Source organism: Drosophila teissieri, chromosome 2R, assembly GCF_016746235.2.
Source record: "Drosophila teissieri strain GT53w chromosome 2R, Prin_Dtei_1.1, whole genome shotgun sequence".
NCBI classification, from domain to species: domain Eukaryota; kingdom Metazoa; phylum Arthropoda; class Insecta; order Diptera; family Drosophilidae; genus Drosophila; species Drosophila teissieri.
In genome coordinates this window covers 21,840,843-21,868,146 of record NC_053030.1, presented here as the reverse complement: position 1 = coordinate 21,868,146, position 27,304 = coordinate 21,840,843, and the positions used below count along the sequence as shown (strand labels likewise).

The window sequence follows — 27,304 nt, the reverse complement described above, 5'->3', positions numbered from 1 at the left end:
AAATGAATATCTGGCAACTCTGCGCATTAGTGTGACCACTATTGGGTGAGCTGATAAGGAGTGTGGTATTTCCAGCTACCCTCCGCAAGCCACACTAATCGGATTGTTTTGTTTTGTCGGCCGATTTCAGCCGTATATATCTGCGTATATATCGTTCGATTCCGGGTGAAGTACGCACCATGGCCTTCCTGTACCTACTGGGCTGGGTCTCGATGGGCATACAGATCGTGTTCCTGACCCTATCAATTGGTGAGCTGTCGCCCCGTAGTTGGACTTGCCAAACTGCAACGTCTGCAATTGTTTTTTTTTCAGTGGCTGGTCTATATTATCTGGCGGAATTGGCCGAGGAGTACACGACGGCGGCGAGGAAGTGCATCCTCTTCCTGATCAGCTTCACGATCTTCGTCTACATCCTGCTGATTCTCTTCGAGGACCTGCCGTGGAGCCTTATAATCTGCGGATTCGTGGCGCAGGGCTTCCACCTGGGCATCATGGGTGGATTCCCCTTTGTGCGCCTGCTCTCGCTGCCGCTGCTGGGCTCCTTGGCCATGCTGGTGGTCAATCACTTCCTGGCATTCCAGCACTTCACCACTGTCTATGTGCCTTTCACGCAGGTGAGCCCATCCCCTTATGTATTGCATAAATCATTAGTCATGGAAAGCACACTCGCTGCGTATATTATATTGCTTGGGCTTGTTTCGATGTATTCATGTTTTTGGCTCTTGCTCACAGAACATAATATATTGCTATGATATAAAGTGCATTGTACTGTATTGCTTGCAAAGGTTTATACTTCAGAGCTTAAGTTCATTTGGTACTTGCAGGTGCTGGCTTACTTCACCATCTGCCTGTGGATCGTGCCCTTCGCCCTGTTCGTCTCGCTGAGTGCGAATGACAGTGTCCTGCCCACCACCGTCAGCGATCAGAGCCGGCGCAGTCCGGATGTGGTCAGCAATTACTTCTCGCGGAACAAGAAGCAGGGCCTGCTGTCCCTGTTCCAGTATCTGAAAGAGGCCCTGCTCCCTGGGCGGACCAAGAAGGCCTTCTAGGTGTAGTTTATTTAATGTTTATTTATTTTTGTGGCCGCATTCGAGACAAAAGTATACAAAGCGCATGTGAACTACGTTTACGCCTTGGCATTCGCCATCGACTTATTTGTAGTGGAACCTATCGAAGTTAAGGGCTAAACGAATAGGAGGGTTTGAGTAAGAACGCAGATTATTGAAATGATATGTCGTTATCTATATGTGCGTGATTTCAGTTTTATAGGTCACCTTTTGGGGAACTTTTGACGAATTTCGATTTTGTACGCGCATTGAAGAAACTGAATAAATCACTACATGAAACATTTATCATGTACTAATTAGATATTAATAAAGTCATCGTTTTTGTTGGGTAATAAGTCCATATGTATTTAAATTCTTTTTAAATGGCAAACAATAAATTTAAGGAACAATTCGGTGAAAGATAAATGCAAAAAGCGATCCCCCAACTCCGCTCAAGAAACCCTACTGCATCTACTTATTCTGGACCTTGACCTGGCCATCGGCCAGGCCGTAGTAGCACTTGGTGGCCATGTTCACGAACAGACCCGTCTCCAGGACGCCCGGAATCAGGGTGATGGTGCGGTTAACCTCATCCCAGTCGTACTCCCGGTTGGCGATGAACTTCCAGTCCAGCAGGAAGTTGCCATTATCCGTGACGATGGGTCCCGCCTTCACCTTGGCCATCCGCAGAGAGGCCTCCCCGCCGAAGAGCGCCTCGATTTGCAACTTGACGGGCACGTACGCCATGGGGGCCACCTCGATGGGCACTCCGCGGCACCACTGCTCCCCCAGACGGAGGGAGTTCTTTGTGTAGTCGGCCACCACGATGAAGTGCTTGGCGCAGGAGGCCACCACCTTCTCCTGCAGCAAACAGCCGCCGCCGCCCTTTATGAGCACCATGTGTCGGTCGACCTCATCGGCCCCGTCGATGGCCACGTCTATGTTGGGATTCCTGTCCAGATCGCCCAGGTTGAGGTTATAGTCGAGGATCAGATGGCGCGCCTGGTAGGACGACGGCACGCAGATGAGGTCCGTCAGCTCACCCTCCTTCCACACGCGCTCCGCGATCCGCTGCACGGCGTACACCACGGTGGACCCACTGCCAATGCCCAGAATCTTTGTGTCCTCCGTCACCCACTGATCCACCGCCGTGCGGGCCGCCGTCTTCTTGGCCGCGTCCAGAGCAATGTCGTCCATCTTGCGTATCTGGGAGTGAAGTGCCGCTGCGCCGCGTAAGAGATCTTCGCCGAGATGCTGAGTGAACCGTGCTGGTTGGACGCCTCGTCGCAATAACCCAGATAACATGTGGTTAACAGCTTCGGTTTCAATCGCAACTTCAATGTCACAGAGATCAAGCCGCCGACTGTGGGATTTGTGGTGTGGCGCTAGGGATTTCCCGCTGTTGCGCCGCTGCCAGGCTAACAGAGCTGTTAACAGCGCGCGAACTGTTAGCTATTCGAATTGCTACGCGTGAAATAGTTGAATAATTTTATCTCTACACTCAAAAGCACAAATGGTTGCTAGATTGAAATCCGAATTTAAAATTAAAATCTGTTCTGTTTGCGCATTTTATTATATATGGCCTCACAACGAGATGAGCTTTAAAAAAACGATTTTGTATAAACCATATGAGTTCTTAGTCTAGTTTTGAATGGTAAAATGATCAAATTATAGATTTTCACGAGGGTCCAGCAATTTCTTGGACAAATCGTATGTCACTACCTTGGGGGCAAAGAAGCCGCCGTAGCCGGGACGTCCCTTGTAGTAGATTCCCAGCCCGGCCAGGGGCACTGCCTGTTGGGGTACCACGTCCTGCACATCCACGAAGGGAAAAGTGTTCTGGGCCGCATCCTTCAGTTGGCTGGAGCTGACGAACTCCATGTACTGGTTGTCCTGGGACAGCGGCAGCGATGGCAACTCCGAGGCAGTGGGCAAGTCGCTCTCCTTCAAAATCAATCGCTTGCGCTTACCCTCGAGATGCGAGTTCTGATTGCCCAGCCAAGAGCTCTTCGTCTGCGGTTCGATTAGGCGACCGGTGGAGAAGTTGAAGGAACTGAAACGCACCTCCAGGTTCAGGTGTTTCTTGAAGACACGGAACCGGAATCCTGTAACCACCTGGTCCGTTGTGTTGACGGAAATCTCATCCAGGTCCATGGCTCGGCTATCCACGCTCAAGGTGTGGTAGTCGTAGGCATCACGTATGTCCACATCAGTCACGTTGTACTCTTCCACGGGCAGCCATTCCAACGAGCTGTTCCTGATGACGCCTCCGGGCAGCAGCTCACCCTGCTGCAGCTGCAAGTGGAAGACCCGCTGGCGCTTCACAAACCGGACACCAGTCACAACTTTGTTCTGCTTGAAGTCCGACATGGAGTCGCGAAGGTTGAAAAAGCGATCGGAGTTGGGTCCCGGCTCATCGCAAAGGCAAAAACAGTAGTGGCAGCGCCAGAAGATCAATCTTGACCAGGAGGAGGGCTTCCTCACCGTGGACTCGCAAACCGGGCTGGTATCATCCCATGTGATGTACTCATACCGCCTGGCAGAAGAGGCGTTCGTGGACAAGCAGACCGAGATGTCGGACTCGATGGTGTTGCAGTTGTAGAGCCTTCCCTTGCAGGCGGGCTGCTGGCCACAGAACTCCTCCTCCGGCTGGTAGCAGCCGCTCGAGCGGGTGTCATGGTAGTCTGGGCAGCTGCTACGGCAGTTCTGGTCCGGATTCAGGTTGATCTCGTTCTCCACAAAGCCCTGCAGCAGACGAGTGACACGGGCATAGGTCTTGCCCTCCACATGCTCGTTCCTGCCGGGATCGCAGCGCCAGTACAGCCGGCTGCTGTCAGACATGACCTGCTGGAGAACCCGCTGTGCATGCTGGATGCGCTTCTGGTGGTTCTGTCGCATTAAATGCATTTCGGCGGTGTAGTTTCCGCGACCGGCTTGGCGCAGCAGCATCCAAGAGAGCTCCATCAAGCTGTAGCCCTTCAGCTGCGTGAAGGTGGCCTTGGAGAAGAGCTGATAGGCGAACTGTTGGGCGGACTGCCTGGCCAGACACATTTGGTCCGGGGACTCCTCAAAACAGGTTGTCAATGCCGCGAGCAAAGATTGCGTGTAGTCCAGTTCGGGGCCAATGGAGTCACCGGAGTAGAGGCTGTCGTGGTGAGCTTTCAACAGCCCGGAGAGCGAGGAGGAGCTGGGTTGAACGCACCAGTTTGCGAACTGGACGAGAGTGGTGGCCTCCAGCGAATCCTTGTTGCGTTCGTAGTCGGCCAGCTGATCGTATCGAAAATCGATGAACTTGGTCAAGTCTTTCCACTGGTTAAGCCGATGCTGCAACTGGTTCTTGTCCAGCAACCTCCGCAACAGAGTCTCAATGGTCAGAACGGTGTTCGTCGCCTGCTGCTCCTCCAGATTCCGGATATTCCCGGAAACCTCCTCGAGCTTGCTTATTATCTGGCGCTGTTTGGGCTAGATCAGGGCTCCGGCGGTGACCTCCGCCACCGGGATCTTCTCGATCAGATCCCACGTCTTGAGGATGGAGTGTGTAACATCCTGGATCAGCCGGATGATGTCCAGGGTTTCCCGAACAGCCCCTCCGGAGCCGCGTGGCGTCACCACGCAAAGTGCGCAGCAAAGCAGCAACCACTTCATGGTCTACAGGAAGTACAAAAAAAGTTCGTAGCGTGGATTAAATCCGTGTCAGCACTTTTAATAAGGAATCGCCTTTCCCAGCAAAATGCCTCGCCAGCTGAAAATGTTTATAATAACTCACTTTTAAATAAACTTTGGACCTATCGCCTCCTCCAGAGGATTGCTAGTACTTGCGACCGATCACTTCAAATGACTTCCTGAAACTGAAAAGTTCCAGATTCGCTACACTTGTATCACTTGGTGCGCCTTTAAACCGAAAATCCGGGAGTCAGTATTAATAAGCACTTTTGAAAAATCTAGTATTATGCCAAATACAACATTTATTTAAAATAGAGATAAAAAGATAAATTTAAATATTACTAAATATTAGGTATTAAAGAGTACTTCCTAACAAGTAGGCCCACCCAACTATTTTTTGTATAGCGAACAAAATGTATTAAAACGATTTTCTTAAAAATATGGAGCTACTAAGGCAAAACAGAATGCCAGGGAAATTGCGTCTTTCAAACCAAATCCTTGACCACAAAAATACCATAAAACGCACAGAAGCACAGAATACTTTTCAAAAGTGACTTGCACTCGGTCAGTGTGCACAGTATGTGGAAAAAAGGGGAATTCCCCACAAGCAAAATGGACAAACAAAAACAAACACACATGTACCGAGAATATTTGAAGAAATTTAATACTTTTAGTGCACAAAGCGAAAAACTGTTGAATGCCGAGCGATAGAGCTGAAAAGCAGAACACAATCACAAAGGTGATTGCAATTTTCCTCTAGCCAGGCAGCAGCGGAAAAGCTGGAAAGCTGGTGAGCGGAAAAGCTGGAGAGCGGAAAACCGGAACATAAGAGCCACGTGAATGGTTTGACCAAGACATAAAGATATGGAAAAGGGAGAAAGGAGAAAGGAGGGGGAGGGGGAGGCGAAAGGATAGTGGGCCAAAGAATTTGTGTTAATGGATTTCACTTTTTAAGAAATAAATTACTATCTCCGGCCGGAGGGGAGAAGCCGCAAACAAAGTCCCAAGCAGTTTGCATGATTGGATGGGATTTCGAGTCATTAGCAAAAAAGATGCCGCCTCAAAGGCAGCCGGAATGCAGGAATGTGGGATAATCCCCAGATGGGGATTACAAGGTGCTCAAAAGGGGGGATTGAGTCCTGCATCGACAGCTGCCACTCCGCCAAGTGGAATCGCCGAACATGGAGCTCTATTATTGCAAGTGGGCGTGCCACAAAAGCCGCCCCAAGTAAACACCAATTAAAAGCAACACAGAGGGCTCAGCAAAAAATCGGCGAAACACGGCAAATGCAAATTGTTAATTAAAGAAATGGGCATTGTTTAATGCGCCCCATGTGAAATGTTCCGCGGCCAACACCTGCACACCCGCCTCCTATGCACTCACATACCCCTGCCCCACCTCCCCGCCCTTCTCGATTACTCGTGGAAAAACATTATACATGAATTAAAAAACATATACATATGTATGTGCATACGCCCTTTTTGGGTGCCTGAAACTGGGGATACCCTCTACTTTGTGTAGTCCATTCAAAAACTCATCAGTATGAGTGACTTTAAGAGGCGTTTGAAACTGAAGTAAGCTCCGAAACATTTCGGAAACTTGTAGGCCTGCAGACATAATCGATTATAATATTTAAGCTGTCCGCCCAATCGAAGACATCTTCATTATTCCCAAAAGGGGCAGAGGGTGCGCGGATACAACAAAAAGGTTCCGAGGAGTGCAAATGGACCGACCCAGCTGCACTTGCCCCGACATCCATTATGGTGGCGCCACAGCACCTCGATTGGGCGCAGAAAAAGTGCCGCAGATGTGGTGGATGGGGTGGGAAATGAAGCGTAGAGACGTAGAAAAATGTAGGATGGCTTTCCCTTTGTGCGAGTTATGATTGCCCGGGCTGATGATGACAATGTCGACTCCATGGATGGGCCATGGATGGCATCGAACGACTTTGCAATGGGCACGATTTATAATTTGATTAGCGCATCGCTGAGTGCACACGGAAAAGAAAATCACGCTCAAAAGTCAGGCGGGAAGTGCAGCCGAGTGCACTGAGCGAAACCGGGGGGCTCAGCCCCAGCACCGCCTCTTATCTCATCTATTGCGAAATGGAGCGGCCATCACACTCCGTTAGCTGACAATGACAAATGATGATGGAGGAGCGGTCGCAGGACCAATCCGCACCCGAAATTAATCCCCAACTGTGAAGTGAGCAAAAAGCCTGCCTTTCGCTTTAGGCCTTCCGCATTCTACTCTCCACTTTCCACTTTCCGCTTTCGGCTTTCAATTAATCCGGCCAAGTGGCCTGCCGCCATAATCAGTTGTGTTTTGTGTTCCCCGCAAGACAAAAAAGCGGGAACAGCCCATATCGCCGGAAAAAACACGATCCGCCCAAAAAGGGTTTTATCTCGAAACAAAGGCGCCGAAATTTGCCTGCCATTCACTAAACAATGAACAGCACAGCCAGCTGGGGGCGTGGCCCTCTGCCCGGGAAATAGATTAATGGCCGCAGACAAGGCCCGCCGAATCAATTTATTACACGGCCGACAGTTGACCGCATGGCCAGGGGAAGAGCAGCACCTTTTCCACAACAAATAAATAAATAAATAAATTTGCAAAGAATTGCGGTGGGCTTTCTAATCGGAAGAGTATGCTGCAATATATGGCCTGCTTTCAATGTGTATCTTAAGCCACACTTTCATCCGATTTTCCAGAAAGGCAGCAGGTTCTCTAACGTAAGGATTTAATTGTCGCAGACATAACAGAAGCACAACACAGTTTGGCCTAGAACTTGGCCTTGGAGCACTCGAAGGGAGTGCAGCAGGGATAGCAGTCCGGAGCCTTGATGCAGCTCAGTCCGAAGCGGGACAACTCGGCGGCCTCCCAGGCGCGATCCTCCTGAAAGAGCGCCATCATCCGCTGGCGCCTGGCGCCCGTGATCAGCTTGTCCGCCGTGTTCATCTCCACGCTCATGGGCTTCACCAGGAAGTTCACGATGGAGTTCCCGGACGGAGTCTTCAGCAGGTCGCGATTGTTGAGCAGTGAGAGACTAAGGCGATGGGAAAGGGAATTAAGTGATCGAAGTGCGAAATCCTCTGGGGATTCTGGGCTTACAAGTCCCCGGACTTCTTCATCTTGCGGTCGACTGAGTGGCACACAAAGCAGCGTGCCTAATGTGAGGAGATTGAAACACTAATGTAACCCAGCCGACAGCCTTCTCCGGGCCAGGTTCGATTCTCCCCAATTAGTTTCCCACCCAGTCGTCCAAGCACCAGGACTGGCCGGACGGAGGTGGAAATTGGGCGGAGTGCCTCGCCTGACTGACACCCAACACCATTTGCCACTCATGGAAGGTCACTCAGGCCACCTGGAACTCAAAAGGCAGACGCAGGAGGAGATGTTGTGCATCCGGGGTGAACGGAATATCCACATCCGATAACAAGGGCGCTATTAACTTCGGGGCCTGAGTGCAAATGTAAGTAAACTTGCAGTTTGGATTGCTGACTAGCTGCTTTAGCTTTGAATAGGAACCAATTGATGCTTGCCTTAGGTAATTTACATCTGCTAGAAATCCCCAGAGTTTTTAGGTACCGAAAAAGGAGTTTAAATTCTTTCTGCAATATTAACATTGCAGTTATAAAGTGCGTGGTAGTATGGACTTGAATAGTTTCGACATTAAGCCACTGCCATAAAGAGGACTTCAATTAACCCCGTGCCCATTCGGTGGTCTTCTTATTGCCTGTCTCTCACTTACCCGACGTCTCCCTCCCGACTTAAGCCACAAACAAACCCCCCAAATTGTGGAGCGCGTCGCACAAACGATAAACAGACTAAGTAGTGGTGGTGGGGGTGGCGCCAACAAAGAAAGCGGATTGCAAAACAAGGCAAAACCAACACAAATCGTCGCTCGGCCACTTCGGCCAGCCCCACAGCTGGCCCCAAGTATAACTACAGACCAGGCACCACTCCTTCCTCCGCAGACATAAAGTCAGGTTCAAAATTGGGGCGGTGGGGGGCGGTAAACAGTCAGGTGTGTAATTGCAATCCGAATTGGTCAAGTGTAACAATGCAAAGACGCAGCTCCCATCTCACACCTGCTGCTGCCGAGCGGGGAATCAATTTGATCCTTGAACTTAGGCAACAAGCCGAATCTGAATCTGCAACTTGCTACCTGCTACCTGCAACCTGCAACCTGCAACCTGCTGGCGATGGGATCCAGACCTCCACACCCATCCGTTGCCTCCCCCCAGGGAACAAAATCAAATTGCAAATTGCATCCGAATGTCACGTGCATCGACACATTTTTCGGAGCCAACTGTCTGAGGGTTCCTTTGGCCCGAAAACCGAAGCTGAGTTGTCGTGACATGGTCGACATGGGCAAAGGTTATTGCAATCGCCGCCAGAGCAATCAGTGGACACCAGACACGAATGGATGCCACCAAAGCCGTGGTGCTGCTCTCAGCTAGAGGTGCTCTCAGGTGCAAAGTCTTGGCGAGTGAAAGAAAGTAGGTAACTCATGAAAGATATAAATGGAGGATTAATGCCAAATCTGTAGTATTTCTAGAAAATATATGTACTATATCGTTTTTCTTACCTTTAAAAAGAAGAAACCTCTAAATTCTAAATGAAATTTTCTTTTTTAATGCAAAAATGGCAAAATATCTGTAAAACAGTCAGGCTGGCAGCACTCGTTGTGCGCGAAGGACTCGCCGTCTGCACCTGCAACATGCTGCACTCTTTATCCCAAAGGAGCAGCGGGGGCTGGGGGGCGTGGCTTGGGGCCAGGAGGAGCGGGTGGCCGCCCCGTTCATTATGTTGACCACGCTGTCGCATTTGCTACGTGACATTGTGCTAACTGCCCTGAAAATGCAGCCAGACCTCATCTCGCCTCGCACGGGCCATTGTCGGCGCAGCTCATGACCCTATGGCCAGATCAACGCTCCAAGCACCCTGAGTTTCACTTCAAATAGGTAATAACTCAATAAACTTCTTTACTAAACTTCTTTTAAAAACAGTTATAAAGATGATTAAAAGTCAGCTACAAACGAAATGCATTGTATCCTATTTGTAGTTACCATTGTAAACAATTTCATGTTAGTGCTATGCGTTTATAGCATTTCCATGGACTGTAGGCTTTAGGTTTTACTTTAAAATCTTTTCCCAAAAAAGGGGTAAATTGAGTTCGAGCATCTTCAAGTTATTGCGAAAAGCTTGTTACCCCTCCTTTCGCTTGCTACCCTTTTAGAAAACCATGCCGATAAATGTGACACCCCCAGCTCAGAATTAGATTGCAGTTAGTGAACAGCCACTGCTGGGGGTCAACCTAATCCATTCACATCCTCGTCAGCTAGTAATATGCCCATTGGGTACGTGATTGCAGCGATTCCATTCAGTGGGGCCAACTGCATCACTGCATCACTGGATCCCTGCATCACTGCGCCACCTTGACCGCCTGTGAGACTTGGCCAAATTGACTTGGGCTCGCAGCTTTGTCTTGCAATTGGAGCTCCCACTAACTGGCCTCGATCCCCCGTGATGGTGATGGGTGCAGTTCGTCCTGCTGCCAAATTCATGCAATTGCATTGCCATTACACTATACAAAGTTATGGCAATCTCTCTCCGGAGAATCATCGCCAGCGGAGCGCCAGGCAACAATGCGGGGCGTATCCTCGGATTGAAACTATCGAGATTGCCCGCTTCGAATTGCAAGTAAATAAAGCGTCTGGGAAGCAACACCTCCGGCACATCCTCGCACAAGCGCATCCTAGCAGTAGGAACAGGATGAGGAGCAGCAGAAGGAACAGGAGCAGGAGCAGTGGCTGCAGCAGGAGTTGAGTTATGAACGTGCTGGGAGCAACAAAGCGAGCGAACACAACACCCGCAATCCAGGAGCAGGAGCAGGAACTCAAAGGAGGGCAGCCCGGCAAAGTAAATGTGCAAACATTTATTTATGTGGCCTGCCAAGGAGCACTTTAAGCACTGCAATCGCCCTGATTTCGGGAGGGGATTGCCGCTGGTTTATGTGGACTCCTCGAACTGGACTCGGCAACACAAATGATTTGTGAAGGAGCACTGCGGAAACTGCGGCGCGCAAAGAGCACTGGATATGAATGCTACTTTTAATGTTATGTAGGTTGAAGTTATTGCTTTAATAGTATGAATCAATATAGTTTATTACCTAGCTTAAGGAGATGCAACTCATTTATACACTAACTAATAGAGGAACACATTTATTTACTAATTAATGGAGGAACACATTTATAAACAAATTAATAGAGATCCCATTTATACACATCTTATTAGAGAACACCCAACTAATTTACACAGTTACCTATCAAATTTCCACGTGTAGAGGGAAGCCAACTATCCTGTTTGAAAAAGAACATGGAATGGCATTGAAAGCGAAGCATCATTGTTTGGCACACATTTGGCATGTTCCTGCAGTCGCATTTCAATTTTAATGAGCACTTGAGAGTTTCATGTTTTTAGCCGTCACTTTAATTAACAACAAAAGTCATGGTCTTGGCCTGGCCAAAAAGTGGGAACAAAGCGGGGGAAGCGAGGGAAGCGAGGGCTTAATTTGTACGAGCCAGGGAGGCGAAATAAAAAGACACATGAGGCCCGGAAAATTTCAAATGGAACTGCTGGCAGTGCTTCCTTCGCCTCGGAGGAACTGGGGCCACATAAAAAGTCGTCGGCAAGTAGTTTTTACTCCTCCCTTCTTCTTCTTGTGTGCTCCCTGGTCCTGGAAAATGTGTTGTTTTTCGCATTCGCATTTTCCCTCTGCTTTTTTGGGGGCCATGGGCAGAGGGATAAGGGGCACGGATATAAATACGTATACGGGCGAAGTTGCTGCTGTTGGCGTTAAAAAAGCGGAAAATCGCAGCACATTTTTGCTTTTTAATTAAGCCCTCAATTTTTTACGTTCCATTCGAAAGCGACACGCCGTGATTTCCCAGCCCCCCTTGGCTGCGGAGTGGGGCAGATGCCCCAGCATCCTTGGACTCCGGCTGCCCGTAGTTAATAGTTAACTCTCACACCATCTGGAGTGTAAATGTGCGTACACGGACTAAAAGCTCGCAGCTTGACAAATTATCCGTACTGCGCCGCGGCTGGAACTAAAAGGCTGCCTGCAGTTGCAGTTTTAATTATCAGAACCAAGTAGTAGTAAGCTGAGCTGAAATCATGTACTTCCAAAAAAGCTGCTTCATTTTATTCATTATTAGTATCACTCAGGGAAAAAAACGTTCTAAAACGTGTCTTTAAAGTCTTAAGAGTAGCTTTATACCATTTGGTATCATTATAATGGTATATTATGGTATCATTTTAGGAACGGATTTGTAATACCGCTGTTCTAACACTACGAACATACTTAAGAATAACACTCCTAAGACCAATACGGTCGCATTTGAATATCCATGTGCTCTCATATAAGAAAGAACAAATTTGTCTCAAAGTGATATTAGTGATATTATTTATGGCACGTGTGGCTGAATATATGACCTATATTTCTCAGCTACTAATTGTAGACTATCATATCTCGCGTTTTTAGCAAGACACACTGACACACATTTATTGAAATACTCGAAGCAATTTAAAAATCACAGTGCTGGCAAGTCTCTCCATGCCATAAGTATGCCAGGCTGCCTTCCCAGCGGATCAGTTTACTGCGGACCGGAGTCGAGCGACGATCGGTGGATTGTGGGTTCCAAATAATGCTAATGCCTATAACGAGGGATCGATGAACCGGAGAACGGCACGTGACTGAAATTATTCGAGTGCCTCAATAACAACACCTTCAGAACGGCGACTTAGTGAGAGTTACTTCGGCTGAACCGGTTTCAGAAAGTCAATAACGCGAAGGTTCAGTGTTTTGGGACTGAAGCTGATCAGCTTGAAGCGGTGCACCTTGTAGGAGTCCACCAGCCAGCCGCTCTCCTGATCCTCACCCTCGACATCCCGCGGATCCGGGGCATCCAACTGGGTGTGGCCCAGTTCCTTGGAGAAGGTGAGCACTAGTTCGGCGATTGCCAGGCGGCAGTTGTTCGCATCGAACTGATCGTCGATCCGGGAATCCACTAGAACACTCTGAATGCGCTGGAGCATTTGCTCCTTCTCCTGCTCGGTGCCGAGATCCAGGAGGTTGCGCAGGCCGACAAAGAGCATGTCCACCAGCACGTAATAGCGACCATCGATCCAGCGACGTACCACTCGCAGGGGAAGAGCATGGCGCAGGTGCTCCCTTTGGAAGCGAACCAAGCTCCAGTAGGGACTCCTCATCTGCGACATGCCGTAGATGTCGGCCGATCCCCGCTCCGTGCAGCAACTCCGGATGCAGGGCCAGTCCGCTTGGCGCACTGCCTCGATCATGGTGACTGCCGCCTGGCGAGTGCCCTCCTGGAATCCGCCCTCGTCGAAGGCCACGCCCAGCAGGCGGCGCAGGCGCCACAGGCAGTATCGATGCCGCAGGCCACTGAGCAACTGCATCACGGCGACTTTCCAGCGCAGCCGACTCCCTGTTAAGTGACTTAGGTGGCGGTGTGCCTGAAGTTGGGTTGGGTTTGACATACAGCCGCCACCCCGCACTAAACACATAATTTGGGTGGTGGACGAACCACGGAAAAACCTCGAAAACATATTCCTAACAAATCACTTTTATCTAAATAATTTGGGAAACTAATATTGTATAAGTAAAAGCCTACCTACATCTCAGATGTGAAATTTGGGACTAAAATCCCTTATTTCCACTGCCTAATTAGGGTTATCCCAAGTAGTCCTACAAGATGTCCTGTCCTTTTAAGGAATCCACTCCAATCCGTAGTAATCTCTTTTCCTTCATAGCATCTCATCATGTGGCAGTTACAGCCAAGTTTCTGGATCTTCTTGGTTTTGGTGGTTCCTTCCATCAGAGCTGCCTACGAGGACTATCGTTTGCCCAGATCCGTGGAACCCCTGCACTACAACCTGCGAATTCTCACACACCTAAGTGGCACAGAGCAAAGTTTCGAGGGATCGGTTAAAATAGATCTCCTGGCCCGGGAGAGCACCAAGAACATCACCTTACATGCCGCGTACCTGAAGATAGACGAAAATCGAACATCAGTTGGTGCTGGACAGGAAAAGTTTGGAGTTAATCGCATTGAAGTGAATGAGCTGCATAACTTCTACTTCCTGCACTTGGATCAGGAACTAGAGAAGGATCAGATCTACCAGTTGGAAATGCACTTTGAAGCCGGCTTGAATGACTCCCAAAGTGGCTACTACAAAAGCAACTACACGGATGTAGTTACCCAGGAAGTTCAGTGAGTTATCTAATTCCAATTTCACGGGTCAAATGAATAACTTTTGTGGTGCTTCAGTCACCTGGCAGTCACTCAGTTCTCACCCACCTTTGCCAGGCAGGCGTTTCCCTGCTTCGACGAACCCTCCTGGAAGGCCACCTTTAACATAACCCTGGGCTACCATAAGAACTACACGGGATTGAGTGGCATGCCTGTTCTCGGTTGTCAAGATCAGTAAGTATTGAAGGATTCTATTATAAAGGATTCCAACTGTCCCTTCATACTTGCTTTGACATTATTACTAAATTTATTACAGTGAGAGTCTTACAAACTATGTATGGTGCGATCACGACACACTCCTAAGGACCTCGACCTATTTGGTGGCCTTTGCTGTCCATGATCTGGAGAATGCCGCCACCGAGGAGAGTGACACCCGCAACAGGGTGATCTTTCGCAACTGGATGCAGCCCAAGTTGTTGGGTCAGGAAATGATTTCCATGGAAATGGCCCCGAAGCTGCTACCCTTCTACGAGAATTTGTTCCAAGTTAACTTTCCGCTGGCGAAAGTCGATCAGCTGACGGTGCCCACTCACAGGTTTACGGCAATGGAGAACTGGGGTCTGGTCACCTACAATGAGGAGAGATTGCCCCAAAACCAGGGCGATTATCAGGCGCAGAAGGATGGTTTTGCCCGCACGGTGGCCCACGAATACGCCCATCAGTGGTTCGGAAATCTGGTCACCATGAAGTGGTGGAATGATCTCTGGTTGAAGGAAGGTCCATCCACCTACTTCGGCTACCTGGCCCTCGATGCTTTGGAGCCCGAATGGTCAAGAGGAGAGCGCTTTATATCGCGGGACTTGGCGAACTTCTTCAGCAAGGACTCGAATGCAACGGTGCCTGCCATCTCCAAGGACGTAAAGGATCCTGCCGAGGTTCTCGGCCAGTTCACGGAGTATGTGTACGAGAAGGGATCGCTGACCACCCGCATGCTGCACAAACTTGTCGGAGACGAGGCCTTTCTCCAGGGAATTCGATCTTTCCTGGGAAGCTACTCATTCACAAATGTTGCCCAAGCTGATCTTTGGAAATCCCTGCAAAAGGCTGCTCTGCAAAACGAGGTTATTTCCTCCGACTTCAACCTGAGTAGGGCCATGGATTCTTGGACCCTGCAGGGTGGCTATCCCTTGGTAACCCTCATTCGGAACTACGAAACTGGTGAGCTGACCCTCAACCAGAGCAGGTTCCTCCAGGAGGAGGTGGTGGATAAGGATTCAGCCTGTTGGTGGGTTCCTCTGAGGTTCGTTAGGCAAAAGCTACCTGACTTTGATCAAACTACCCCACAGTTTTGGTTGGAGTGTCCTCTGAGCACAACAGTTCTCAACTTACCCCATCTGACATCCCCTGACGAGTGGATCTTACTGAATCCCCAAGTAGCCACCATCTTCAGAGTTAACTATGATGACCACAACTGGCGCTTGATAATAGAAAGTCTGAGGAATGATCCCCAATCTGGTGGCATTCACAAGTTAAACAGAGCTCAGTTGCTGGATGATCTCTTGGCTTTGGCTGCGGTCAAATTACAAAAGTACGATAAAGCTTTCGATTTGCTGGAATATCTGGAGAAAGAGCAGGACTTTTTGCCTTGGCACAGGGCCATTGGTATCCTCAATCGCCTGGGAGCATTGCTGCGTGTTGAGCAGGCAAACAAATTTAAGGTGAGCTTAATTTAAGGTTTATTATTTGTTATTTAAACTCAATTCCATGTTGCAGAACTACATGCAGAAGCTACTTTTGCCATTGTACAGCCGCTTTCCCAAGTTATCGGACATAGCTGAGTCTAAGCTGGCCATCAAGGACATTCCATTCGCCAACTTTGCATACTCACAGGCCTGTCGTTACCACGTGGCTGATTGCACGGAGCAGGCCAGGATGCTGGCTATAACCCACAGAAATGGAGGTCACTTGGAGCTGCCCTCCGATATCCAAAAGGTAGCCTACTGCTCGCTGCTGGAAGAAGGCGGCGATGCTGAGTTCCTGGAGATATTCGAACTGTTCCAGAACTCCACCAATGGATCTCAGAGAAGGATACTGGCATCTGCCCTCGGTTGCATTCGAAACTTCCAGAACTTCGAACTGTTTCTAAACTATACACTGAAATCGGACGAGAAGCTTTTCAGTGACTGCCATATGTTAGCAGTGACAACCGCCCTAGATAGGGAACATTTGGTATCGCAGACAGAGAACTATATTCTCAGCCATACAAAGATACTGGGGTGAGTTACAAATAGTTTGGAATAGTACAAATAACCTACGAAAAACTTCCATTTGTAGTGAAAAATTCAAGAAGAAAGAGCTCACGGGACTGTTGCTCAATTTGGCTGCGAATCTTCAGAGCTCAGAGGAAATCGATCTACTTGAAGCGCATTTAAAAGACCTCAAAGAGTTTAACGAGCCTCTTCAGAAAGCGCTATATCAGAGCAAAATGAACCAGAAATGGCGGATGGATTGCACCAGCGATTTTATCGCGGCTATAGAGAAGCACTTGTAAGCAGCTTCCCACTTAGTCTTGAACTGATTTTTAGCTTTTAGTTTAGTTTATCAAGATTTTTAATAAAAGCATCTATTACAAGAGGTGTGTGATGACATGAATATGTTTTTCTTATAATTCACAATTTCTTATGTTTTAGTTATAATTTAGTTAGTTTAGTAGCCTACTTTTGACCACCTGTGTCAACCTATTCTGGCCAAGACTCGGCGCGCTGTCAGGCTCCACGTTCTGGGTATTAATTAAGCCAATGGCGATGAAATCTTGGAGCCAGCACTGAAAGGAATGCGATTTGGGTCGGCAGGACAGGTCAGGGCAGAGGAAGAGGAGGAGGAGGAGGAGGAGGAGGAGGATGAGGAAGGGGTAGAGGCTCAAGGAGGCCGGCTGTCAGAAACGGGTGCTGTCAGGACTTTGACTGGTGGATTGCCTGACACGGGACACACACCGACACCATTCGGCCATGCGGCAGCTCCTTTGTTTTGGCGGAGCTGCTTGGTCCTTTCTGACATTTGACGTTTACACGGGTACGTCAAAATATGTACTTCTCACTGCCACTGCCATTGCCCCTGCCACATCCACATCCACATACACATCCGCATCCACCGATGATGACATGTGGAAAGAACATGGAAATGGCGGCCCAGCATTAGGTTGTCCCTTTGTTCGCCGCTTCCAGCTGTTTGTCATCGGAGAGCACTGGGAAAAGGAGTATGGTTCAGGATCGGGATCCGCAACTAGCTGCCAATTAGATAAATTAATCGTCTGTAATTGATGTGCCGTGGGCCAAATGGATTGCATTGCAAAAGTGAGACTTAGGGCGTCAATCAGGCGAAAGTATCTGTCAATTGCGACCAATTTGATGGCTTACTCAGTCGTGTATGATGATGCTCTCTCTTGCAGCTCCCAACCAACACGGATTAAGCTACTTGTTTGTTGACTCCTTGGACAAACAATAAGGAATATTCAGCAGGACTTAGCTGCCAGTTGCCCGGAGATGATGAAAGCTAATCCGATTGTGAGTTAAGCACGTTGGAGCATGCTAAATTGAAATTAAAACAATTAATAGAAAATACTATTAATTTCGGATGAATGGCAGCACGAATATATATTGATATTGCAATTGGGGAAAAGGACAAAGTAAATGGATCAATATCCTTTATTCCCAACTACACTGCAGCATGCATATCGGGAGTCACGAAAAAATGGGCGCAATTAATGGACAGCACGGTTTATTGGAGTTACAATTGCGCTGAATCAATCATCTGATGAGCTGTGGGTCAGCATGGAAACCACCATGTGCTGCCTCATATTATATTGCTGGGAAATGCATACATAAATGCAAATGCGAATGCCAATGAAAATGAAAATGAAAAGTGGCCCTGTCAGAAAAATTAACGCTATTAATGCTTGTTAAAAGCGGTTATTAAATTAATTAAATGCGATGCCCAGCTTGACGTGCGTGTAGAACACAAGCCGAACGAACAGAAACAGAGCTGAACAATTTGGTGCGTTTTTCGACATATTTCACGTTAAATATTTACGGCGGACATCGGAATTTAGCGCGGCTCTTAACTTATTTATTTATCACAAATTAATTGAATCCGAACGCCGGCAGTGGGAAACGCCGATCGAAATATCAAATTAAATGCCCGATTGAAGTGTCCTCAACGCGCAGTGGAATGTGGCATCCAATTAAATGGGGGGTCGGTGTCTAAAGACATTTTTTCGTGCCTCATTGTTCCTTTCTGTAATCGGAATATTTATCCGCATTTTAAAGCGAATGCATGTTTTAATTCGGCAGTGAAGAGTTGAAGCATATAATCTGCTTTCCAATCCGAAATGGAGGAGTTTGTATCTTGAGGTCAAACTTGAGGCTAGTGCCCCAGCAAGTGAGTTCTTGAGTTCCTGAGGCCTGGGGATAGTTCTGGATTTAAGCTGGCACATAACCTGCATGCAGCAGTAGTTGAATCCTTCGGATGCGCCAGTTTGGCACACAATCGAGTTGTGAACCCTAATTAATATGCATTCAGTGTCTGGCAGGGCAGGGATCAAATTATGTAATAGCCGCATTCAAATTAAATTTCTCGATGCGTGCCGTTTTGAGGGGGAGTTCGCCTGCGAGTGCATATCGAATATACATATAGACATGGACTTGGGCTTCTGTACACGTGGCAGTGACACAGGCGGGCAGCGCCATTCGCTGACCATTGGAAATGGAAAATGGCAAATGGCAAATGGTCTAATTGCCCCTAATTGAATAGGACAAGCTACCGACCACCGGCCACCGGCCACCGCGTCACCCCCTCTTGAGGGGGACAAATTATTTGTGTGTAACTGCAATTGCAATTCAATTGGAGTGTTTAGATTATCAATTCCTGACTTCGATTGTCGATTATGCTCTGTGGCCGGCAATCGGGTCAATTGCTGCTCCCAAGGAGTTGCAAACGTGATTACCATTGTGTTTGCTGCCTGGCGCTGTGGCTTTCATAAATTGATGGGCTTTGGTTTTATCACGCTCGAAACTGCTTGCCGTTGTTCTCGATGGATTTGTGCGATAACGATTATTTCGATATATACATACCTATATGAAGAAGTAATTAGGTGTAAATGGCTCACATTTGTTTTATGTGCGCGCCATTGAATGGTTTTGTATAGCTTCTTTCTTGGGAACGAAGTCTTTCATAACTTCCTGAATACATCACCTTAGAATGCATTTTAAAGCCCCCAATACAGCTGGGAGCCCTTTCATGGCACTGACCTTTTCACCTGCCAAGTTTTCTTTGAAATTAAGCCCGTGACTGGGGAAATATATTTCAATTAGTGCAGTTTTTTGCTGTGGAAGCTTTGTAGCTTCATTGTTCTTGGGCTTTCCGATTTTCCATTTGCCATTTTCCATTTTCGTGCTGTGCAGCTTGTTTGTTTGCTTTCGATGGGAGATGTCGATGCTTTTTATTGTCTAACTTGTGTATTACATTTTGTTGATGTCGTAAATTAAGGCAGATCGGGAGTTGGGTGGGTGGCATTGTGGCATTGTTCGTTGTTTTAATGCCGCCAAGGGAAAATAAATTCATTAAAAACTTTTGGCCAATGTGAAAATCCTTTTTATTGACTTTGGCCGGGCCGGTTGGTTCGGTGGTTGCGTGTGCAAATATTTATGCAAATATGCACTGGCTAGCATGTTTTGATTGTGCGGGGTCTGTTGCATATTCACAATCCGAATTGAATCGATTTGCTGACCAAATGCGAGTGTTTCAGCCCACCGCCGCCCACCGGCCGCCTGCTCTTGTCTTCTCATAATCAGAGTGAAAAGTTTTCTTACTTCACTTTACATTTATTGCTTCCTTCCCCGGGCCTCGGTGCTTTTGTTTGAGTTCAGTTGGATTCTGGGCGAAAGAAATAGAACGTGAAAACTATTCCTTGCTGGCGCCTTCAGGCTGCGAGACATTCAAGAAAGTTGCCACAAAAGTGGAAACGGGACCAGAAGCCCAAAAACTTCCCCTTGTCCGGCCAACAGAGAGGCGGACGGACGGACGAACGGACGGACGGCCGACATACAGAGCCGGAGGGAAAGCAGAGGGACACTGAGATGGCAAGTTACAAATTTAGATTACGAGGCAAGCACAATTGCCACACATGTTTGCACAAATGCTGGCAGGATTGTTTAATTTCGTTTAATTAAATTGCAAATATTTTATTGCTGCACTTGCAGCAGAAATTCGCCTTGTAGAGTTTAAATTTGTGTGGCGCCATCTGGCACAGGCAACCTGCACTAGAAACTGTGTGTGCTGCAATCTGTGGAGTGCGTAAAAGCATTAGAAAGTACTTTAAAGTTTCGAGTACTTGAGATAGCAATTTATTGGAGTTAATATTAAAATCGAGACTTAGGAGATTTCTCTACAACTGGAAGTTACGTTTTTTGGAAATAAGATCTATATAGATAGACAGTAGCTTTATTTTTGTTGAGCTAATTGAGCAAATGTTGTTTCTTGAAAACACATTATAATGCCCGTATTTTACTTCACTTGACTGGATAATTGTTGTGATGGTTAATTTCCATTAAATCGATAAGCAATCATCGAAATGGAATCACTCGACACCTCAATAAATATTGAGAGTGTCAGCCACTTGATGCTAATGCAAATTCGACTTGCCTAAGTCATGTAACCCATGTCCATGCCCATTCCCATGCCCAATAATTCACTTGACCACCTCAACGAGCACTTGATTGGCCCCATCTCGAGTGGGTTGTGACCTTGGCAGTGCAAAACGGCAAAACGGCAGCCACTCAGGACAACGTTGGCAACAAAAACAGAAGAGAATCGAGTGGCCGAGTTCCCTACTCCTCGGATCACGTGCTCCTCCTCTTTCCAGCCACTTTCCACTGCTCTTCTACGTGTTTCTTTTAAGTGCTCCTTATAGTTGATGCCGTTGTTGTTGTCGAGTTTCTGTTTGCCCCCCAAGACAACACAAGTAAAGCGTCTGAGGAAAAACACTTTTAGCACGCATTGAAGGAAAACCAATAGAGAACCAACAGCCGGGCTTCAAAGTCCAAGCACATGAACTGGAAGACCAACTCTCCCTTTCCACACCTTCCCTCTGGATAGACTTGAATGGAAACCATTCAGATTTTTACCATGTTAAGGGTCACAGATTGATTTAATTCGATAGCCCCAATTAATTAGAAACCCTTAATTAAGTATAGCGAAACTATGCTTATTTAAGTTTCTGTTGCAACTCAAATTACGACCTGCCACATCAGGCATGCCAGAGTGACTGTAATTCTCTGGGATTTTCCATATACTTGCCACACCCATTCGGCATCAGCTTTCACCACATGATACTGGTGTACAATCGGACTAATCTAGCTGCAATTTTCGTTTGCGAAAACTCCGCTGAACAATGGATCCAGCAAATATCCTTTTCGGCTACCATTAATCCCCCATGACAACTCGTAAAATTTTAAAGCATATTTACGGGCGGCTGCTCATTATTTTGATGCGCTTTGGCAAATCCATGCATACACAGCGCGAAAAGGATGAGTGCTTGGGTTTGGCTATTATGGTGGGGTGGTGTGGTGTGGGGTTGGGTGTGCGGAATGACACGAAAACTGGAACCTAAACTGGGACTGCGATGCATATATGCATATTAAACAGACCGCTTTCATTCGCCGGCACATTCTGACATCAAATTTGATTGTCTGCATACAGCTCCCCTCCCTATTCTATATCCCGGAACACCCACTCCCCCCGCTTTTTTCATCCCCAATGGCCCGATGCCCCATCGTGAATGCATATGCATGAAACGGCATTATTTCGATGCTGCAAACAATAGAGCAAAAGATCCAAATCTCTGCTGTTCCTGCTCCTGCTCCTGCTCCTCCTCCTGGTCCTGTTCCTGCTGTCGCTTTTGCGTGTGCTCCAGCTCCCGCTGCAAATGGGACCAAACAACGCATCCTCCTGCCACGCTGGCTGCACTGCGAGAAAATCACAAGCAAGTGAGGAAATTAGGCTGCGAATACATTCATCATGAACAGGCGTAATCGTTCGCTGTTGCCATCATTAGCTGCGGCATCAAAGGCTACATAAATGTAAGGACCTAATTGGTTTCTTTCAGCGTACAACGCCCGCTGGGTGGTCCTGCCACCTTCCACCCAAACAGGATGTTGCTGGTGGGGAGGAGGTGGCCACAATTCATGCGGCTGCATTCGCCTAAGCGCCAAATATTAATGACGCTCCGTCGACGATGACGAGGTCTGAAATATCATCAGCAGCGCTGGGTGTTGATTTTAATGAGAGACTGAAACTCAACTGAAACTCAACTGAAACTGAACTGAAACTGGGGAGATCGTGGATGGGTGGGGGGCACTCAGCTCGTCAACGCCATCAGTTCTCTTCCTGTTGGTCCTCGAAATTAGGGGTGTTTATTATTTTTGATGGCCGGCACGCGTTTGGGGAGCTGCGCTCAAAAAACAATAAAAACAATAAAAAATGGAAAGAGGAAAGCGGAAAGCAGTAGACAAATAGCCCGTAGAAGGGCTAAAAAGTGGCATTGTTTGGGCCTCAAATTGATAGCGCGTGTGCAAATTTCTGGCTTTTGTTTCTTGACTGCTTTGCTTTTTGCTTATTGCCTAATGACTCGCTTCTCGTCGCTTCTGGTGTCCGTCTTTCGAGTCCTTTGTTTTTGCTCAGGGATACCCCTGTTTCGCACAGGACAAAGAGTTGGCCAGAGTTGGGTGTGAAAAGCCAAACAGACACGCTGCACAAATTGATTTGGCACCCTGCGACATCCGCTTGCAGCAACAACTTCAAAAAAAGGAGTTATGTTGCACAGAGAGAAATGTGATGGTACTTTCTTATAGAAGGGTTAAAAAAGATGCTAAAGAAAGGTAATACTTTAATTTAGTAATGCAGCTAATATTTTGATAAGTAGTTAGATACTTTATAAGTACAATAGAGCTACAAATTAAGTTTCAGTATTACAGTGTTCTTGGAAAACAGTTTCAGTGCTGCGACTTTCTGGCCAAATGGCACGTTCTGCTTCCCGTTTCGAGTGGGTTGAATGCCGCGGAGGAGTTGCTGTCGAAGGTGGAAGTTCAGCAGTGCAGCAGGGCAGCAGTACAGGGGGTCCTGCAGTTGAGTCCTCCCACTAAAGGACGCAATTAGCGCAAATCAGGCGACGTCGGATGGTCCTCGGGGTCCCAATTTGGCGCTTAACTTGCAATTGAGTGACACATGCTCACCAGCTGGGCTAATGGAGGAATGAGCGGAGCCACTGGGATGAAAATTTATGAAAATGGAGGAGTCACAACACAAACAAACAGAAGGAGGGGCACTTGCCACACGCTTCGATTGCCAAATGGCTGCGGGGCAAAGGGGAATAATGGAAACCTGTTGATGTTTTTATAGTTGAAACCAAAGAGGCCCCAAAGTATGCTATGCAAACTGCTGTTGGAATGAAGGGCTCCCCCTTTAATAATGCTATCTATGTAAGTGTTTAATTCATCTGCTTTTCTGTGGCGACCACCGTTTGGAGCTCCAGTGCTTAGCAATACTGAGAAAGCATTACTCCCTCTTCATTGTGGGCTTACTTCCTCCAGGATCCTGCTCCTGCTGCTCCTTCTGCCGCTGCTGTTAAGCATTCTTATCGCCGTTGGTAGCATTTCCGTTCCTTCTTACTCGTGCATTTTTCATTTCCGCTCCTGCGTCGCGGCATTTCCCTTCATTTTTCACACATTCAGCGCCCCGCCCCGCCCCGCCCGCTCCACAGCCGTATATATTTCGCATTTATATTATTTTGTAATGTTTATTTCACTTTGAGAAAACGCTCGGGAAAGTCCTCCCACTCCACAGCATCCACTTTTCCTGGCTTTGACACTTTGGCTAAGCCTTTAAGGAATTGAGTCTGCTTGGCAAGGAACTTGTGGCTTAAAGTGCGGATAGTCGTGCATTCACTTGGCGTTATTTGAAAACATAATATCCCGAATAGTTTAGAAGTATTTTTACGCTGAAACTTTAAGAGTAAAGTGCCTGGCAGTATGCATATACCCATTCCACCAACTTTTCTCCACAGCCCGTCTGTCCATTATGATTGTTGTCGTGTGGAAAATATTGTCTGGTCGACAATTTGGAGGAACATTGTTGTTGGGCGCCATTTCGCAGACCGCAGACAACGAGGGAATAAATTGGGAATGGGAATGAAAATGATGCCCATTGTCATTAGAGGAGGCCTTCGCAGTCAGAAATCTCTGGCAACGGCTATGCGAATGGCTATTTCCAGAAGTTGACTATGGCAGCCAAAATGGCAATTCCAGAAATTACTATTTGCATTATTTTCACGACAATGCCACGGCCAATTCATGGCAAATAGAACGGAAGCGAGTCCAGGCGAAGAAAATAAGCGAAATAAGGGAAAATGTGCGGGAAAGCGGATGGCAGCGGATGGAAGCAGCTGCTACAATTGACGGCGTCTGGGGAAAGATGAAAATTGATTTTAATGCCAGAAATTATGTTATTTGCGCATGTTATGGACATGCGGCAAAAAAAGGCTCATAAAGGGAATCCGTGGCGCAAACTCCGTCGCCAGCAACTCCGCACAGCACTTGGCCATAAGCCCCACTTTCCCCACTTACCCCACACCCACCGCCCGCACACCCCATAATTATTATGATTATGAACTCGACCAAATTACAAACGACTTACGTGTGAATGCGTTGCGACCCCATCCCAGCTCATTTCATCATCATCCCCATGGGGATTGGGGAGCTCTGGTGCGCCACCGGAAGAGGCGTCTCTGGAGTCGGAGTGCGACAATCATTGACTGGCTGATGGCGGAAATTGGCGACTCGAGTTTATCGATTGCTAATGGGTATGTGATAAATCGAGTGGATTGGGTAAATAATTTTGTATTTAAGAAGGTAGCTTCAAGAGGTTTAACTCTGCACTTGAAGGGATTCAAAGTAACATTTATTTTTAAATATTTAAGGAGTACGTATTTGATATGTAAGAGCTTACAAAACCACTCACGCCACGGGGCATATCGCTTACCGGCTTTGTCAACAATTTATTTGGCCAATTCGCTGGTCAAACAATTCCCAAGTTGATGCAATTAAGGCAAATGCATAAAAAAATGGCGCAAAGTGAGAGCGAAGGAATCGCAGGACGAAGGCGACGCGCAAATAAGCCGGGCTAAGAACCAACTTTTGCTGGCCGCATCATAAAAGCGGCGGTCGCAATCTGCTGCGTCTTCATTTCTGCGGCGCCACCACCCGGAAAAACCATCCAGGCCACCAAGCACACCACCCCATCCGTGCGGAAGAACTTTGCAACTTGCGACGTCCAATTGCATTCGACTCTGTGTTTAATTTGTGTGATTTATTTGTTCAGCCTGCTGGCCAAGTTTTTGGCTTTTGGTTTCGGCTGCTTTTTTTTGGCCTTTACTTATCTGGCCGACTGACGATGACTCTTGATTTCTGGCCGGGAATGGAAGCGGATAGCGGGGAGTGGCAGCTGGCTGGTGATCTTGGGAGTTGTCCTATGCGCTTTCCTGATTCCGGGCCATAAATCAAAATAAAACTTTGTCACTTGAGCTTTTGACTTGCGAAACTTGTAGTTCTGCCTCAGTTCGCCACCGCCCCCCGCCCCACGTCCCTGGCCCCCTAATCGATTTCAAGTTTATGTTGCCGAAACAATAACAATAAAAATTGACAATGCCGAGGCGACGGCGGCTCATAAAATTTTATTACAAAAGGAAACGAACGCCATTGACATACGTAAACTGATTCGCACCGCACGCCCCCCCTCCTCCCTCCCCCGGGGGGAATCCCCAAACTCCGGTCTCCAAACGGCGGCTCCGAATGCCAAATGCGAAATCAATGTCGTGGTTCCTTTGATACCCCCGTCGGCTCCCGCTCCGCTCCCCATTTCATCCTCCATTCACGACATTCAGCATTCCCCATTCCAACGCTCCTCCTCCTGCTGCCCTGCACCATTTATTCTATTTGCATGTTGCATTGGTGTTCCCTGACTTGGGGAAGGTACATTCCTCGACGGGCCTTCTTTGTAGAATGGATAAAGCAGTTAGATGAGTCAGATATACATATAGTGTGATATAAAGAAGAATTTCCCTTACCCCAAAGTTTTCTTTGCAATAGTTTCTATTGCATAATTCGGAACAACTTCCTTTTATCTCATGTCCATCTGTGTTAAAGGGTATCTGGGCTTCGTTGCATGCTGACCGCCACTGAACTTGCGTTGTTTTGTTTCATATGTTGTTGTTGCCGCACATGATTTGCCTTTCACCCGAGCAGAGAGCGTGCCCTCGCATCCTTGCTCCCTCTTCAGCCCCCCCAGCTCCACCATCCGGCATCCCCCATTCCGCTCAAGCCGCAGGGCACATTGCTCCAAAAATGTCAAAGTGCCGCCGCTGACACCGCTGGGCCTTTGTGGCGGGAGACGCGGGTGCGGGGTGGTGGCTAGTGGGTCGAGTCGGGAGTGGGTGGTGGGTGGAGGCCATGACAAGGGCGCGAGGATGTTTAACATGTGCGCAAAAAGGAGCAGGAGAGGTGTATATGTGAGTGTGCGTGTGTGTGTGTGTGTGACACCCGCGAGAAATGCCTCGCATTTTTCCTCTTTTTGACCCACTTTGCTTTGTCGTCAGCAATGTGGCTCCTGTCGCAACTCCGTCTCCTGTCTCCCATCTCCCATCTCCCAATCTCCCATTTCCCATCTCCTATCTGCGCGTCTCCAGCTCGCAACGAGTCCTGCGTCCTGTGTCCTGCGTCCTGTGTGCCAGTGGTCCCTTCCCCAGTCTCGCATCTCGCAGCCCGGCATGTGTCACTCGGCAAGCGTTTAAATTGGGCTCCTCCCTGGCCACAAACTATATTCCGGAATATATGTACAGATGTACATATGTACATATGTGTGCCAGTATGTCGGGTTCGCCTTGTTTTGCCGGTCGCCTTTGTGCCATATTTTCACAAATTGAATTGGCCATGTCAGAAATGAAAGGATGCAGCTATGAAAATTCTGCATTCAAATTTTTCAACCAAAACTATTTTCGCAAAAAAGTTTGCCGCATGTGCCACGGGAGCTTAGAGCAAAGCAGTACAGTTGGACATCAATAGATCGAACTTGAGCACATACAGTCAGCATCTTACCCATCAATATGGTAATCATACTTCTACGATTCTGGTTCTATTATCCCTTCTCTCATTTGCAGATGGCACAGTGCGGTCCATAAAGGGTCGAGTGGATTTATCCGGGTGTCCACT

General features: G+C 47.8%; 6 protein-coding genes across 6 annotated transcripts; 2 read left to right on the top strand and 4 right to left on the bottom strand.

Moving 5' to 3' along the window:
• The first annotated feature begins 77 nt into the window (after positions 1-77).
• LOC122613954 (protein TEX261) lies at positions 78-1,136 on the top strand. The gene is made up of 3 exons (XM_043788393.1): positions 78-249; positions 313-614; positions 825-1,136. Exons 1-3 carry the CDS (start codon positions 180-182, stop codon positions 1,047-1,049), a joined length of 597 nt encoding a protein of 198 aa, XP_043644328.1. The 5' UTR covers positions 78-179; the 3' UTR covers positions 1,050-1,136.
• A 249-nt stretch (positions 1,137-1,385) lies between these two features.
• On the bottom strand, positions 1,386-2,467 carry LOC122613952 (ribose-5-phosphate isomerase). Its single transcript, XM_043788390.1, has one exon. The coding sequence runs from the start codon at positions 2,349-2,351 to the stop codon at positions 1,518-1,520; it is 834 nt and encodes a 277-aa protein (XP_043644325.1). The 5' UTR covers positions 2,352-2,467; the 3' UTR covers positions 1,386-1,517.
• A 199-nt stretch (positions 2,468-2,666) lies between these two features.
• Positions 2,667-4,097, bottom strand: LOC122613951. Its single transcript, XM_043788389.1, has one exon. It carries the CDS (start codon positions 4,095-4,097, stop codon positions 2,715-2,717), a length of 1,383 nt encoding a protein of 460 aa, XP_043644324.1. The 3' UTR covers positions 2,667-2,714.
• A 3,336-nt stretch (positions 4,098-7,433) lies between these two features.
• Positions 7,434-7,980, bottom strand: LOC122614364. Its single transcript, XM_043788934.1, has 2 exons — positions 7,822-7,980; positions 7,434-7,756 (listed from the first exon to the last, which is right to left on the bottom strand). The coding sequence occupies exons 1-2, from the start codon at positions 7,839-7,841 to the stop codon at positions 7,492-7,494; spliced, it is 285 nt and encodes a 94-aa protein (XP_043644869.1). The 5' UTR covers positions 7,842-7,980; the 3' UTR covers positions 7,434-7,491.
• A 4,103-nt stretch (positions 7,981-12,083) lies between these two features.
• LOC122615331 lies at positions 12,084-13,425 on the bottom strand. Its single transcript, XM_043790375.1, has one exon. It carries the CDS (start codon positions 13,342-13,344, stop codon positions 12,529-12,531), a length of 816 nt encoding a protein of 271 aa, XP_043646310.1. The 5' UTR covers positions 13,345-13,425; the 3' UTR covers positions 12,084-12,528.
• On the top strand, positions 12,577-16,640 carry LOC122615330 (aminopeptidase N). Its single transcript, XM_043790374.1, has 6 exons — positions 12,577-12,715; positions 13,549-14,009; positions 14,067-14,222; positions 14,305-15,706; positions 15,762-16,264; positions 16,323-16,640. Exons 2-6 carry the CDS (start codon positions 13,558-13,560, stop codon positions 16,537-16,539), a joined length of 2,730 nt encoding a protein of 909 aa, XP_043646309.1. The 5' UTR covers positions 12,577-12,715; positions 13,549-13,557; the 3' UTR covers positions 16,540-16,640.
• The last annotated feature ends 10,664 nt before the right edge of the window (positions 16,641-27,304 follow it).